Raw genomic sequence first — 18,046 nt, forward strand, 5'->3', positions numbered from 1 at the left:
ACATCGTACTGTCATTAATTAACACAATTCTACAAAGATTACACATTCTGAGACTCTGTTCAGAAGTTCGGCTTGGCATATTTTGTTGAAGAGAGTTTCAAATGAAGTCAATAACTGTAGATTGACCTACCACACGAATGACGATTGCATTGCAAGTTTCTGTCAACAAAACTTCATTTATATAATACCATTAATTTATGGTTTTATGTCAAAAGATGAAAATTAAAAACATTTTTTCATACAAAAAAAAACAAAAGAATTGATAGGAACTGTCAAACAATAACGATATTCGCCTCGCCAAGAGCTGAAAACTCTACGAAAAATATCGGTTTGCTCTGGTGGTCGAGAAGGTGGGAAAAGAATAATTCCAATAAATTCGGCACTTCTTGTTTCCCACAACGGATTCAATATCCCCCCCAGAGCGAGGGACAGCACTGGTATCTCGTTAACACCGTACGAGTGCCGTAGGTGCTAATAAAGCACTCTTAGGGCCGCGTTATATAGATGGATATAGGCCGAGCCCGCATATACTGGACATGCTTACGAATGTATTATTATTATTGGTATTATAAACTCAGATGAGGTTTTGGATATACTAAAAAAAAAGGCGACTTGTTGTTATAATATACAAATTATATTAATTTTTTAATATTCCTATGGTATATTTTATTTTTGGAAGAATAAATAATTCAAAAATTAATCAAATATCCAATTTCTTTTATACCCTTCTAGAAACAATTGGCAAAAATAGAGCAAATTATTCCTAATAATTAGATTTATCTAATCAAAATCTCTTCAGGATATCCAGATATCAACTACAGAAAAATAAAAATGTATTCCGCCTGATAAAAAGTACTGAATAAGGGTTGCATAAGGGTAGTCAATTTTGAGGATTAATTGCATTTGTACACACTAATAGAGACAAAATAATTTTTTGAATACACTTCATGTTTTTCACTTACTTTCACAGTACAGGGCAGGTTTATTGCTTAAAGGTTTGGTGCAAACATCACATATTTGAGAAGTGCCGTAACATCCAGACACCCACTGATGAATATTTTTTTTAGTCTTATCCTGGAAGAGAACATTTTGATTTCTATTATAGATACACCTAGTAAAACAATCGTTCAAATATAGTTACCTTCTTTTTCCTGAAGAAAAGGCTGCCTCTTTTTCTCCTTTTTTCTGAGTGGCGGTCGTAGGGAACGCTGAAAATCAGGAAATTTTGGAATGATTAAATTTACAAAGCTCGTTAATGGCCCACGTTCTGATTGAGTTATCAAATTATCATTAAATCAATTTCTGTTAGTTGTTCACGAACAATAAAATTGAGCTATTCTGTGAAACCAATACATTTGAATTGCATGTTTGATAAAAGAAAATACATCTAGAGAGAATTTAACCTGCAAAATAGTTCATATCTCTAATCATGCTCAATTTTATAATTCATCGGAGACCCCATTTAATTTTTCTAATATGTAAACGTAGAAGAAGAGAAATGCAAAGAATTCTACTTCAAAAAGTATTTCTCTATTACACATAAAGATACACACTAATTTCGCAAACTATCTCAAAATTTTTTTTAGAAAATTTTATTATACTCAAAACTACGAGATTCAACAAAACCTGTTTACCGGTTTTAATATGAACTTAAATATCTTGGTTTTTGATACTATCTTTTCAATAATACAGGATGGTCTACATTTCAGTTTATCAACATTACTGCTTTTTTAATGGAATATATACCATATTTTATTATATGTGAGGAAGTTGGGAGATATAGTTTGTGTAGAAATTTAAACTTTCTTGTCTATCTTTTGGAGCTATTTGTGGTTAGAAGTTTTTAGGATGTCATTTGTTGGGAGAAATAGAACAGGATGGCTTGAAAACTCAAAATAATATCATACGTGTTAGCAAAATTACGTTTATTATAATTTATTCATATGAAATATTAATAGTAAACAAAAAAGCAAGTTAATTAGGTAAATATTCCTTTTCATCATTTCTGCTCTGAAATGACTGTGAAACTACTTCCATTTAATAACACATTGCCTGTTCTTCCATACCTATTTTGTAAAGGATACGAATTAGAATTTAAATTTTTCAAATATTCAGGGTCACATTCACTTTCTTTTCTCTATCCATCTCTTGGTGAGTTTGAAAACTGCCAAAAGAAATGCAGAACCATTTGAAAATGTAATACCTTTAAGAGGGTTGAAATTTCAGGAAAAAGCTTTTTAGTTTTCTACTTTTCCATCATTAATTTAAAAACTTCCCACGAAATGAAAAAAGAAAAGTTTTTCCCCTTTTTTATTTAATGATGGAAAAGTATTAAGCCTGAAGATTTTTTAATAAAAAATCGAGTGGCATCTTTCCTTCAGGTCAGGAATATTTAAACTTTCATAAAAAGAATTCTGAGTTTGAAGGACTGAAAGAGGGAGGAGAATGATCCAAAAAATTGAGACCATCAGTATGACCCATGTATATACTTATATACAGTTGGTTGTTGAACATTCATTATTTTTATAGTATACTTTTCACTTGGTTAATAAAATTTGGTACATTCCCTGTGAAAAAATATTCGATAAGGATGTAATTCAGATGTGACAATTCCTGTACAATCGAGTAAAGTTTAAAAATGTATTTCGGGAACCCCAAAAAAACTTTTACTATTGAAGAAATTCAAATTTATAAAATATTTCACGAACGCAGTGTATATGTATTTCAAACCAAATGAATTTCATCTGATATAAACATCCTCAGTTGTGAAACAAACAGATAATATTAGAAAAAAAGATGAATCACAAATAATTTAATTCTAAACATTTCAATGATAGAAATTTGAAAAACTCTTACGAGAGGATTGACACTAAACGTTATTGTTAATATAATAGTAATGGTAATTTACTCAACAGCCACAATGATCTTAAGTCAGTTTAATCAAATTCTAAAAATGTTGACTGACTTTGACAACAGAAAATTATTTTATTTCATTAAGTAAAAAAAAAGTATAAGAAATAGACAAATAAATTAAAATAAACGAATAATTTGTATGAAAACAACTATTTTAGTTACTTTCTTCACTAATATTTGGGTGTTTAATTGTGCATATTTGACAGCTAGAAACTGAACGACGTTTGTTTAGACTTATGGGCAGATATGAAACTGTAACATGCTTGCTAATGATATTAATGTCTTGTTATTGGGATTTATTCCTGTTCAGAAATTAAACTTTTTTTTTACCAAAAGAAGTAGCGGTTTTCCAAGCGACTAGCTGCTCGAGAAAAAATGTGTACTTTAATAAGACATTTTATCCACATAATAAACGCCGACTAAGCGATCGATTTTGTGTCCAAACTGTGCACAAACTGTCTTTAAGCTAACCTAACCTAGCCTTCCTACACGTCTGATGATTTCCTAACATTAAAGAAATAGTGAATGATACTCCATATCGTAAATCATGAGCATGACGAATTATCAAATGCTCATTCATTATCTCATCACATTATCTGTTAAAAATCTGTTTTTCAGTTAACCATCGCTCAGAAGTCAAAACTTGTGCGAGATCTTACATTTTAACGTGCGATTCCTAGCACATTATTTATATAATGTGACCATGTCACCATTGACAACTATGTATTGTATGTATAAATTATCTGAAAAGGTTTTTTATCCTCATCTCCAAATTGTCACAAAAGCTGAAAAAGCATTACAAAAAGGTAAACTGATATATTTTATTTACAAAGGAATGTTTTGGGCTCTGTAGAGAATGATAAATTTCTGAGATATTTTCGTATTCAAATGAAGATGTTTACATCTGATATACTAACAAAAGCAAAGTTGAGAGGAAGAGAAGTAATTACATGCCTTTTCTGATATATATTCCAGATTTATAAAAATTAAATGCTGTTTATTCTATTCGAAGTCTGCCCCTCATTTCATTTGAAACTACAGAAGTAACCAGAAAGTATAAATCAGTAGTTGCTGATTTCAAATTCAGATAGCAGGCTTGGGTTGAAAAGTTTTATTTAACATGCCACATGCATTCCACAGTAGAAAAAAATTCGTAATCTCAGCTCATGATACATGAACAAATTGACTGAAATCACTGATTGAATTAAAACTTTTTCTCTTCAAATTATTTATTAAACCAATAAAAAACGTTTCCATTTAAATTATTATTGTCCCTTCGATTCTGTCACCTATTTTTTATAGCAGGCTAGATCAATAATCAGACCACAGTGCTCAAATTAATATGACAAGAAATCCAAAAAAAAAATTTTTTTTGAATGAAATATTGGATTTGCAGTGAATCCTAAACTTATCTCCAAAAGAACTACTTCCTTGAATGTTTTGATAATTTATCATATGAAAAACATACAATACAAAAGAATATACTCATAATATGTAAACAAAGCTAATCAAAAAAAATACTAAAAAGTTCCCTTAAATAGTTGGGTAGACAAGGGTCTACCTAAGAAAATTATTTACAGTCCTTCAAAGTAAATCTGTGGATGAGTTTGCAGACCTTATGTCGGCTGGTAGACGACTGAACATATATTGAATAAGCTGAGTGGGAGAAAAGTTTAATTTTTTTTGTTCCAATAACTTCAGTGTACTGATATGGGGCTTCCAATCCAACAGCCTGTATTCAATTTCGATATTTGCGGGATTAGGAATTGTCAATACTGCGGTATCCCGGTATTTGCAGGATTGATAATTCATATAGAAGATATAGATATATAAGATATTAATACTCAACAATTAATTAATAAACATGACTCTACATTATTCAAGTTTTACTATTAGCTTGAGATCAATCAAATTACACCGCATGTTTATCACAGAAAACGGAAAAATGAAAAAAACAAAAAAAAATCTCTCGAATACTTAATATATAAGTACTAAATTAAAATATAAATTTCTCTCAACTGAACATAAGTAATCCTGACTTTAATATAATAATTTAGTTTGGTCATTTTGTCAGCATTCAATTGAAAATGTTTGCCAAGGAAACGTAACATATCTAAAGGATCGTCTGCCAAACTACTACGTATTTTGGAGGCGATATTGCCACACTAATCCATTTAAAGCTTTATATGTGAATGTAAGATATTTCCCCATTGACCCCCATTCCAAGAGAGTCATTTCTTTTTTTATAATGGATTCAAGTGTATTAGCTCGAGATGGTGAAGGGCAAACTACATCACATACTAACGATATAGTCGCGCGACTGCGCCGCGCCGTATTGCGGAATCCCGCAATACCGAGATCTCAGTATTCAGGGATTGGAAGCCCTAACTGAAATATTATTAGATTAACCGAAGAAAATAAGAAAGACATATTATTATTATGAAACTTAGCTGATTTCACAGAATGTAGCTGATTGTGGATCTGTAACTCACCACTGATTGATGGTTTGATTATCTATTGTTATGAATTCATTCTTTAAGGTTTACCATTTATGATTCCTGTTTGACGGACATTGTTATGCAAAAGTACAATTATGATTCAAAAACTGTTTCATTTCTATGCAATTCATTTATTCAATGGGGAATGTTCCTCCTGACCAAAATCAAGAAGTTTTCATTGAATAGCTCTAAAACAACGCATTTTAAACTTATCATTTCAACCTTTTTCATTAAAAAATTATTCAAATACTTAAAAAACAGAATGAAATAATGCATTCAACATTTAAAGGGATTCGTTTCTATTTCACCATTTGGCAACATCGGTTATAGCTAATAAAGGACAATGAATCTGTTACCTGTATGAGACACACAAAGATGACATATTTCAGAGGCGTGCTGTTCTGTTTACTTATGTTCCGAGTTCCGAGACATTCTGTAACAAATGACATTTTGTGCACCTAACCTATCTTCCTCTATATAAATAAATAACAAAACAACTGTTGTTTATGTAGCTTATAAAGGTGGTATTGAACTATAATTTATATGTTGTCTTAATTGTTGATTCATAAAGATAATTTTCCTTTTTTAAAGTAGAATATCTAGGTACATATAAATTATTTCAAATTAATATAGGCGCTGTTGCCAATATGTGAATTAGAAACAAATTCCTTTAGAAATCAAAACCCAACATTTGAAACATTAATTTGAATACTATTCGAAGTGAATTTAGAAAACTCATGAATTGTACTCAACTTTATTTTGTTCAAACTTGCATTTACGGTAATAACCCAAATTGAGGAACATTCCCCATTATGATGCTCTGTGCTCCTTTGAAATCCACTGTATCGAAGAACTGTTCAAAGATAGTTCTCACGGCTGTGAGATATGAGGACAAACTAAGAAGGGTGTCCTATTTTTATTGTGACAATCGCTTGGATCAATGAATTTCTTCCTGCTGTAGACATTAAGGACGTGTGTGAGGTGCTTCGTAACAAGACTCTACCAGCCCAGCATGCATTTACTTACTGGTGCAAAAGTGCTATCGAATGGGGATCATAGTGGACGTGTCCTAATCGGCTACCTTCCTCTTCGGTCTCGCTTTCAGTTCCGCTGGGACGGCCCCTAGACACCAAGCTAAGCACATGCACTACAATGTTCTAGCAAACAATTCTTTGGTTCGAGTGACATCAGATTTGCGACGATTATTTATTCACACAGTTTATGAAATATCAAATTACACAACAAGTAATCTACCACTCAGAACATAAAAATGAAGTTGGAAAAGAATGGGAATGTTTTCATCCGGAAATTTAAATAATGCAAAAATAAAATATCAACATCACACAAATTTATCAGATACTTAGTCAGAAATTGTGTTTAATTTAATATACCGTTATTAGGAAAACAGTTTTATGATATGAAGAGCTGAATCGTCTTCGGGTGATGACGATTGTGGATACTAACAATCGAAATGTCGTGAAGTAACTTGGTTCGAAATCTTTTCAAAATTTTCATGAATTTTTATTACACTTTTTATAATTTTATATATTTTTTGCTAATTTTTAATTTTTATTCCTTTTCATTCATCTTCACTTTGTAGTCATTTTCATCTTTTATCACGATTATTTTATTTTATTAATTTTATTGTATTTTCATTTCACGTTTTATGTCTTATACATAATTGATATTTTAGCTATTTGTAACGGTATATTTTCACTTCACTAATAACCCTAAATTATTAAATGGAGACACATACGAAAATTAGTTTATTTTTAATTGTAATAAACTTCCTATTATTTCTTCAATTATTCTTCTGATATTTCTGAGAGAAATGTGATATTCGATTTTAAATGATTTTTGGACATCTTCTGTTAACCATCGTATTTATTTTCAAAACACTCCGTCGAGACTCGTTCCGTTATCTGGCGGTCAATTTCCGAAAATGTTAGTGGGAGCAACGATTGAAAGAGTACTGTAATAATATATTCAACAGTGATTATGGCAATAACCACTGGGAATAATTTCTAAATTGGATAAATAACCTAGATGATTCCAAGGAAATGGAATTTAATTGTTTCTGAGTATTATCCGTGTCTCACTTGATTCAGATCCGATCGCATAACTTGGTATTATCAATCGACTGAAAGTACTTTTCCCGTGATCCAGTCTGATTGGTCTAGCATTCAATCATTAGTGACGTAGAGACATGCGTTTGATTTTCTTTTCTTTTTTCCTACCTGAGAAAAAATGCGAAGAATTCGGAGTCACCTTGAAAAGCCATTACAGTTTTTGAGGTGGCTGTAAGTAAAGTTTGTTGGAAACCTATTGGATAATTTGTCATTGGTGACTTCTCTTATGAGGATTATTTTCCGAGGTTTCAATAAGTGAAAATTGGTCCACGTTACGTATATTGGGTATTGTATTACTTTGAACGTGGTTTTTTCATTCTCCTCGCCGATGATCATTCAAACTTCACAACCATACGTTGTCAAGGTCTTGTTGGGCATAGCACCAAAAGGATAGATACGACGAATCATTACTGAGATCGTTCAGAAAACCAGGAACTAGAAAAATCTGTTTCCAGAATATTTTCGTTGACCTCTACTGATGAAAAAAACCCTTGCCAGGCTCCAAGGTATGTTTCTAATATTTTGTTTTCATTTAAATGAAAATATAAATCGATTAACTTATCGTTTACTGAGTTTGACGTGTCCCAAAACTTGTATTTGATGAATTTCTTTCATTAAAAAAAAGTTAGTTTTTTTGTGGTGTATATATATATATATATATATATATATATATATATATATATATATATATATACTGTTAGAATTTGTAGCAAAAGTGTTATTTATTTTCAAACAATGCAACTCTAGTGTAAAAGACAGTTGGGAAAAAAGTTTTGTCTGCGCCTGAGTTTTTCTTGCATTAACTCAATTTTTTGTATAATTCATTATTATTGGGATTTCGTGGGGATGAATAACTACGTGTTTCGTGGTCACACAAACTGAAATAAGAGTTGAATAATTTTTTTTCAATATTGTAATTCATCTCCTAGATAATTTATTATTTTGCCATGTTTCCAAATTTCCTAAGAAACCTATGGGTTCTATTTTTATTTTCGTATTTAATTAATTTATGGTAGGTTTCATTAGTTTCAATTAATTTTTGGCCTCGCAGGGTTGCCAATCAACACAATTGAAGCAAATCTAAATAATTATTTTCTTGTTGGTTTCATTGATTTTAATTTGCGTTAGAACGCACCGTTCTAACGCAAATTGATTTTTGTTGTTGTCAAATTTATTGTATCATTTCAATTTCACATTTGTTATTTGCGGAAATTAATCGGTAACAGTGTTGAATAGTAAGAGATCATTAGTTTATGCGCCTTTCTCTTCCGGCCCAAAGCTAGCGGCGGTTATGATCTTAATTTTGGTGGTTATAACTATCCGTCCATTAATTTCTGCGCCCTTCCCATTTATATTGACCAGAAAATTGAATTTATTGTTATTAGTAAAGCGTTAATTCACCAGCGAGATTTATTCTTTTTATTATTGCGACATTTTTGAAGTCAAACTCCAGTTAGTTGGGTACTTTGTGATTGGTAGTTGATTGAGTATTCGAGGGTTAAAGGTACCTGGCGCCCAAATCCTTAACACATCTTTATTACAACCCGCTCCCACCTCCACTAGAATTAGCCGGAGCCGAATACTTGATCGTCATAGCGACTTCCATTTCTTAGTAGCTTTTGCGGGCTACATATTCATTCTAATTTCATTTGTTCTTCATCATATCAGACAATGAAAGTCCGAACTAGTAAAATTTACCATGAAACATTGTCAACCACTTTCGCGGTTTCATGAACTTTCAAATGAAAATTTCATATTGAAGTGTGTTTTTTGAATACGCAATTTATGGGTTTTTTGACTCTGGTCTGCAAGTTTTTCTACGTGAGGTTTTGTCTACTACTGCGGTTAGACAATATCAAAGCCAATGGAGCAGATTCTACATTCAAAGTTTGAATCACCGGTTATGTTCTATTGTTGGTAGATGTAGCATCGTATATATTGGTTGAATCAAAATGACCCCTTTTTGCGAATGTAACTTAGTGCAGGTAGCCAAACTTTATTTATGGTAATTCCCTCTTCTTGTTAACTGAAATTATGTATCATTACTTATTCATTTATATTATGAGATAAAATTTTAAATTTTGTTGTGGAGAAACGCAACGTGAAATAGGTATTTAGGCCCGAGAAAACCATTACAGAGAGTTCAAGATCAGCTAAATGCCAGAGGGTCTCTACCAAAACCGAGGATATCCCGAATCACTTGTAGAGCAGTCTACATAGGAACCACGAAGAGAACTGTAAGCACCTGGCTCTGTCAACACAAGAGAAATTGTCGCTTGGAACATACTGACAAATCTACAGTAGCGGGACAATCACTCGAAAAAAGTACCCAAGTTATTACGTTTAAAGAGGCCCAAAGAGGCCATTCCGACCGGTGATCGGGGTCGATCACCGGTAGGCATGTGTGTGCCAGGTCCCGTTCTCACATGTGGTTCACTATTGGAATTTGGACGACCGGTATAAAATCGGCCTTTCATAATGGAAACTAATTGCAATTCAAATGCAAAAAATGGCAAACTGTTAAAGTTTCTGTGGTCTTTCGGAAAGAAACCTCAAGAAAAAAGAGTTTTTTTCCTTTTCATCAGGATCACTGGAATTTGGTTTCCATATATAAATAAATGAAAATGCTAAAAAAGATAAGAGAAATGAGACTGGTACTTGCTGAAGCATCCAGAAAGTGTATTGTTCTATACTCGGTTTCAAAAAATATTTCAGTGGTCAATTCAATTATAAAAACAATCAATAACATATCTAATGCCATTCGAACACCATCATCATGGATAAAACTGGATTGATCATTTCATTTTCGAAAAGCTATTTGAAAATTTCAAAACAATGCTTGTTCAAATATAAAGAATTAAAAAAAAAACATTCAATATTAGATGAATATTATTGACACATGCAATAATCAGCAAAAAATCATCAGAATTGTGCGATTTGGATAAAAAATTTTATGAGTAATCGAGTAACAAAAAAGCCGTTAAAAAAATCGAACATTGAAATAATGATTTTGAAAGTACTTACAGAGGTAGGGTGGGTTGAGCTCCGGCAAGGGTAGGCTCCGGGGCTAAATCTCTCACGGCGATGATGGAGGGGGTTGATATGGATTTTTGTAGCGGTAGTCTGGCTGGCAGTAGTCGCAATTGTTCCGCCTCCCTTTTGGCTTTGAGCTTTTTGAAATCATTCTACAAAAAAATTATTACAGTGGAATTAGATATCTCAATCAAGTTATAATAAAACGGGAATATCATAAATAAAAAACAAATATGGCTTCGTAAACAAATCATCTATCATAATAAATATATCAATGTGTTGGTCATTTATGTTTGTGTGTATATTTATTTATTGTATATTGTAAAATTTTATGCATATTTTCAATTTCTACATCGCATCATACATAGGTTTATCAATACAACATGAAAAAACCCAATGACAAGAGTAGTGTATATATAATACCAATTTATTTATCAGTAAGTTCAAAATATTTATCTAAAATGATGTGAATCTTAATAAAATATTATTTTCTTATGATATCTCAAACAATTTGCCTTCGAATATTTAAAATTGCATTTTTATTTATTTAGTTATTTATCGGCAAAGCCAATTTACAATAACATATTTAACTAAGTGTGGAGAACTACAAAGACTTTTTGAATGCTCATATCTAATGTCTACATTATAAATTACAATTTTACAAAACACTTAGCGAAATATTAAATACAAAATATTAATGAATCCTGTGGCATTCAGACCACATGCCAGGTTATCTGATTACCTTTTCAATGCCAAACATAAAGTGGATAAGTTGGAGAAATCTGGGGTTTATAAGCTTAAGTGTCCGGAGTGTAACAGTGTTTATGTGGGACAATGTGGTCGAAATTTCCAAAAACGGTATGTTGAACAAGAGAGGTCCGTCGGACGAGGTAAAATTGATTTGACGTTTTCAAACCATTCCTTGGCATGCAACCACAAGTTCCCGAATCTAAACGATACGGAAATTTTGCACTATGCAAGGAAGGATAGCAAACTCAAATATTTAGAATCCTTAGAAATTTACAAGCATAAACATTGCGGGTGCAACCTGTTAAATGATCAAATCGATTTAGTTTATTCACCGGTTTTCAAATGAGCACTCGTAAACAAAATTCAGGTACTCAATCAAGCTAAGTACCTCTATCATCACCTACAGGGGTGCTTTATAAGGGCTAATGTAATCAATCATTGTTAGTTTAATGCATAAGTTTGAAAATGTCCTTATAGAACGAAACTGCAGAATCGTTAGTTACAAACAAAAGTGATAAAAAACATAGAAAGTTCCAATTCTCTTTTCTTCATTATCATTGGGGGTTGCTTAACATAAATTTCACTCACCTGAAGGTCCGCTTCGTTCAATGAATGCGTACTAGCTCCACCGCCACTACCCCTAGTTCCTCTGTGCCTTACCACAATTGGAGCATCTGGCCCCAATAACCTAACGGTGCTGCCATCTACGTTATCTATCAATGAAGACTCGTCTGCCTCTGACTCCATACTGCTTAGTGAAATACTGAAATCAAACGTTCAATTCAAGTATATATATATATATATATATATATATATATATATATATATATATATATATATATATATATATATATATATATATATAAATTAAATATCACAGATATACCCAGTGGCACACTTATTCAAATACAACTTTAGTGAGGTTAAGTAGGAGAAAAATTTGGATATGAAGTTTGTGCCCGTTTGTGGCTTGGATTTGAGGACACCAGATTTTCACGCGGATAATTATACGTGGCATGCTCTCGAATGGACAAACCATCCAGTTTGTTACTGTCTCTCGACGCGCATCCTCAGGAGATCATTATGAGTTATAATGATCTCTTGAGGATGCTAACTTGCGAAACGCGCTTTGCCAGCGTTCCAGTACGAACTATCAAGTAAACATGGACTACCGAAAATTATTGTACATACTATAGCATTAAGAGATTCATACTATTTGTAAGTGTTATTGTTCCGACACACACTTACAATGAGTTAGTTCTTATTTTCTACTCTAGAAATAATTTATGTGGCAAAATGTTTACCGGGTCAGCTAGTAAAAAGATTAATACCTTCTCTGGCGTGTATGCTTCACTTTGTCCTTGTTTCCTGTAAGGTCCTCCAAGGCAGTCCATGATCTTCGTCTCTGAGTTTCTGGCTGACATAACCAATCCTGAGTTCCTGAAATGAGGATTAATACTTATCGATATATCAGTTGTGATACAATATTTGAGACTCCTCTTGAAGAATAAAGTAATGAACACTCATATTGGAAAATACAAACACTTTTTTTATTAAAAATATAACAACAGTGTACAGTTCAACACAGTTAAGACACCATAAATATAAAATATGTTGTTATTCTTTCTAATTAGCGAAAATGCTGATCTCGGGATTCGCAAACATTCAACATGACAAGTGAAACACAAAAACTAGAAAACCAATATAAAGCTCATAGTAGTATCGTATCAGAAAGGTGCCTCGAGGCTCAGATGTTCTTTTAAACTATTGATGAATGAACTATAGCCCGGACAGGCGATTCATTAAAGACTTTTACAGCCTGTGTAAAAGGATTGTATAATCCTCTGTTCGTTCTTACTGTGCTCAGGTATAAGTCATTTCTACCCCTTGTATTATACTCATAAAACTGGTTGTTGACTAGTAGATCGTTGTTGCTTTTGATTCTCAAAAAAAAAAATAGCGCCCAACGTGGGGCTCGAACCCACGACCCTGAGATTAAGAGTCTCATGCTCTACCGACTGAGCTAGCCGGGCTTGTATGATTACAGGAAAAGGAATACTACAAGGCTCTGTAATCGGACCTATTCTCTTGATAATTTATATTAAATATCCACAGTATGCTGGATTTTCTATAGAAACAAGATGTTTTGCTGTCCATACGTTAATTTTATATTCATAAAATATTCCATCTGTTATTCAAGAAAAAAAACAGGATGAAATTACTGCAACTTTAACTGGATATGAACAAATTAACAATAAGGGATGAAACTAAATTCATCGCTTTAACAAATTGAAAATTACTAATTATCAGAAATATTCATAGTCGATAAATTGATATAGGATAAACACAAATAATGTTCTGAAACACTTTTCAAAATAACTTGACTGCCGAAGGAAAAAATAGGCAAGGGCAAAAATATTATCCAAGAGTTTTCAGTGAACAATTGATTATCGGTTTAGCTGCTAAGAGAAGAATTACCGTCAAACTTTCAGAGTTTATTTACTGTATATATTAATGCTTATCGGTTTAGCTGCTAAGAGAAGAGTTACCCTCCAACTTTCAGAGTTTATTTACTGTATATATTAATTGGTGTATATTATTAAAAATAAAAAAATCTGCTGTCGCACCCCTACGAACGAGAAACCTCAGAAGTCGAAACTTGTGCGAGCTATGGATTAACGAGGGCTTACCTTTTAACGTGTGATTGCTAACACGGGTTGGACGATAGCAAGTAAAAATCGATCGTTCAGACTGGGGATTGAACCACCGACCAACACGGCAGTCAATTCGAGTGAGTAAACAAAGCACCCACGTCGAACCGCCTAGCTACCGACCGCCGTCATACGTCACACATACACATATATGTATGTTAGAGGATGTACTTAATATATGCTGGATGCAAATATATAAACTTTTTCAATTTATTTTTAATGCCCTGTCTTCGGGATTTTTTAAAACTGTTATTATATTCCGACAAAACTTTCACAAACATTTTTTTGCATCGTAAATTAATGAATTCAAATAGCATAAGGTATGTTCATTTTAGCTGTGATTTTTTTATTATTTGTTACTAAATTGCAAACCACCTTTTAGCAGAAGAACATGAGTTCAATAATGAATATGATGTGATACATTCAGAAGGGAAGAGTTTGAAACTCGATCTTCTAGAATGTTTAGAAATCAATATATTCAGGAATTGCGGTAATTTAGTATATTATTATTTGTTTCAAAAGTTTTGTCCGTTTTTATGAGTCCACTCCAAACTGTAAGTTCTCAGTGCACTTTTTCCAACGTAAGCAAACAAATTTCGTGCTGGGAGTTCGATGAAGTCGACGAAGGCCGTTTTCGCCTGGTCCTGATTAGGTTTTTGGTAGTTTGAAAACGCATTGGAATGGTCAAAAGGCTCAAAAAGTGAGTGCTCCACGATTTGAACCATCGACGGGAATTGTCACGTTTTGAGGTCTGTTCTTTTTTGCTTTTGCGAAACCAAAACGGTCCTTTTTCGGATCGGATCGTCACATGTGATTAAAAGTGGACCATCTACGACAACAGGAGATGTTCAGGACAGTGGTTGAGCACAGGCGAGGACAGAAGAGATCCGGTCCTGTTCCACGACAACGCCCGTCCGCAAGTTTCACAAATCACCGTTCGAAAATTAATCGAATTGAAAGTCGAAGTTCTGCTCACCCACCATACTTTCCAGACTTCTCTCAAATCGACTCATAAAACCGGACAAAACTTTTGAAAAAACTTATATAATTCCCTTCATCAACATGTTTGTTCCAGTATGCTGAAGTGCCGTCTCATAAGAGCGATTTTTTCGAGAACCTGATTGTTGTCTAGAAAATAAATTGATAATTTCCAAATATTTTTATCCAATACTGGTTTCAGAATCATTCTGTTTTGTTAATGATAATTTGACATTTATACCATGGAATTGGCCGAAACTTGATAAAAATCCATAGCTAAAGAATTCAAAAAACACTTTATTGTGAGATTTTCACTGAACAATTTCACAAAAACGCAACACGTGTTTCGCCATACAATGGCTTATTCGGGTGTGTCTTTACTAACATATTCAATGCTTAGTATAATTAGTTTCACAATTTGAAGTACCTACATTTCAAGTACCTGATTTTCACTCAAGTTTGTAATGAACTAAATTACCTGAGCTTATGTCCCAGTTTCCACATTTGAAAAAATATTAAGTAACGGGGAGTTACTCAATTCTAATTGATCGTTCAGTAAATTACCCGAATACCTGAATATAATGATTTCTAAACGTTCTAGAAGATTGAGTTTTGAACTCTTCTCTTCTAAATGTAACACGCCATATTTATAATTGAACTCATGTTCTTCTGCAAATGTTTGCAAATGTGGAATTGGTCTTTCAATTTACAAAACAACTTTTATGCTCTTTAATTCTTTGGGAAAATGTTCTCCCTGCCAATATACAGTTTTGGGAAAGAGACACAAGTCAGCTTATATACTACTGATCTATCCGAAGTTTTGTCTTTATTGTTTTCAATAAATTTACTTAGACCATTATTCGTTGATACGTTCACGCATTCTTTCTTGAAAGAACTGGCCATATTATTGGTTGGTTTACCCAAATATGACAATGTTCCATACCTGACGTTACCGCATCTTGAATTTGGGTAGACCAGGTCCATGGCTAGCTTTTGTAAATTTTTGGAAATAATGGAGTCTATATAAGCTGACTTGTGGCTCCTGCCCAAAACTGTATATTGGCAAAACAGAGAAAACATTTTCCCAAAGAATTAAAGAACATAGAAGTAGTTTTGTGAAGAGAAAGACCAATTCCACATTTGCAAACCATCTTTTAGCAGAAGAACATTAGTTCAATCATGAATAGGCCGTGTTATATTCAAAAGGAAAGAGTTTGGAACTCTATCTTCTAGAATGTTTAAAAATCAATAGATTCAGGAATTCGGGTAATTTACTGAATGATAGATTAGAAATGAATAACTCTCCGTTACTTAATATTTTTTCAAATGTGGAAGCTGGGACATAAGCTCAGGAATTCAATTCACTACAAGCTTAGGTAAAAATCAGGTACTTGAAATGTAGGTACTTCAAGTTGTAAAATTAGGTATAGTAGGCATTGAATATGTAGGTAGAATATAGTTAGTAAAGACACGCTCGTAGAAGCCATTGTATGGTGAAACACGTATTGCGTTTTTGTAAAATTGTTTAGTGAAAATCTCACAATAGAGTGTTTTTTGAATACGTCAATATGACATTCCTCAATTGTTGTGAAAAAGCAGTTTACCACTGGGCAATTATGGGAATAGTCTATTTCAGTCATCTCTAGTGAATCGGTTACAATATAAGGTTCAGAAAATGAAAAAAAAACTTTATTAAAGTTTTGAAAAGCATCATCTTTTATAAGAGATTCCAAATGTTTGCACATCTCTTTAGGATTATATATATTTGAATCTATATTTTTCTCATAACACATCATTTTCCTCTTTTTTAGCAACTCATTATAATGATTTTCTAGCAACTTATAATTCCGCCACATTTCTTGGTTCTTTTCAATCTTACAATATCTGAAATTTTGCAATGCCCTATCTCTTATTGTGATTTATTTTCAATTCAGTGTCATTATACGACATTTGATTGGGTTCAATAATGATATCAAATTGTAGTAATACAATTGTAAATGTTATGTTGGACAATTCTTCCTTCCTCAGTGATATGATTTATTTGATGAACACTCAAATGAATATTCCAGAAAGTTCTTTGGTGACATAATACAATGTTAAAAGATATTCTATTTCTTTTTTTTGATCCATCATGTGATTGATTCACTGTTGTGAAGTTTGACTATCTTCTTCTCTCATATGTTCATACTCACCACTTCCTTTTCTGCTCGGAGGTTGGTGAAGAGGAGATGATCCCAGAGAGCCGCTGATCAAATCTAGATCTTGAGCAGTTTCATTCAGGACTGGACAGCTTGCGCTGAGCCTTGCCATTTGAGCCAGTAACGGATTGAGGGCGAAGGCAGCGAAATCTCTGGAGTTAGGACCATATGAACCTAAAAAAATAGTGTCACTTGGTGTGCATTCAACGCCTATGGGAATAAAACGCGACGTTTATTAGATCTCTTCAATAAATGCCGAAGGTCGAGGATTCAACTGATCGCACCAAGGATTCTATGCATCTTGACCAACTCTAATTGTTTTGAGACAAAATGCATCCTAAGCAAGTCTTAAATCGATTAAGCGTGTTTGTCAAATTATGAAAATTATGTCAACATCCTCCGCTTTGCTTGTCAAATTCATTACTTCAGAATTTAATTATAGGGTCTTCCAACAGGGTCTTCCGAACTTTGACAACTGATAATAGCCATCTTGTTGAAGCTACATTTGTCAAATTAGTTGTCATTTACTTTTTTTGCCAAATAACCATGGAAGGATATAGCGTTCAACACCACGTGCAAATAATAAAATTGTTTTACCAAAATTGTATCCTGTTTGGGCAAAGTACCGCACGCTTCACCCATTTTACGGTCACCATAATCGTCCTAGCGAGGGAAATGTGGTGGTAAACAATCGACCAATACCCATACGTTGACGAAACGCAAGATCTGCCGAAAACATCTCCGCTGTCTGTGAGAGTGTGCAGGAGAATCCTAGGCAGTCTATTTCGCATCGCTCACAAAAACTCGGCCTTTCGCAGAGCGAATGGGCTAGTTTC

At 33.1% G+C, this 18,046-nt stretch overlaps 1 protein-coding gene and 1 non-coding gene across 6 annotated transcripts in view; both read right to left on the reverse strand.

Annotated features, from left to right (window-relative positions):
- The window catches only part of cyst (rho guanine nucleotide exchange factor 18 cysts), a 153,262-nt gene that overhangs the window by 39,072 nt on the left and 96,144 nt on the right, over positions 1 to 18,046 (reverse strand). For 3 of the 5 annotated variants that reach the window (XM_074181205.1, XM_074181207.1, XM_074181203.1), the window contains 7 exons: positions 17,205 to 17,384; positions 12,655 to 12,763; positions 11,912 to 12,086; positions 10,565 to 10,725; positions 6,438 to 6,545; positions 1,142 to 1,208; positions 963 to 1,074 (listed from right to left, as the gene is read on the reverse strand). In XM_074181205.1, coding sequence (XP_074037306.1) covers positions 963 to 1,074; positions 1,142 to 1,208; positions 6,438 to 6,545; positions 10,565 to 10,725; positions 11,912 to 12,086; positions 12,655 to 12,763; positions 17,205 to 17,384 — 912 coding nt within the window. The remainder of the gene's footprint in view (positions 1 to 962; positions 1,075 to 1,141; positions 1,209 to 6,437; positions 6,546 to 10,564; positions 10,726 to 11,911; positions 12,087 to 12,654; positions 12,764 to 17,204; positions 17,385 to 18,046) is intronic. The other 2 variants (XM_074181204.1, XM_074181206.1) reach the window with 2 other exon arrangements.
- Positions 13,284 to 13,356, reverse strand: TRNAK-CUU (transfer RNA lysine (anticodon CUU)). Its single transcript has one exon. It is a non-coding gene; the product is annotated as a tRNA-Lys (tRNA).

This window comes from Leptinotarsa decemlineata, unplaced genomic scaffold (assembly GCF_025532065.1).
Source record: "Leptinotarsa decemlineata unplaced genomic scaffold, Ldec_3_MD MMD2_tig00026307_RagTag_RagTag, whole genome shotgun sequence".
Taxonomy (NCBI): Eukaryota; Metazoa; Arthropoda; class Insecta; order Coleoptera; family Chrysomelidae; genus Leptinotarsa; species Leptinotarsa decemlineata.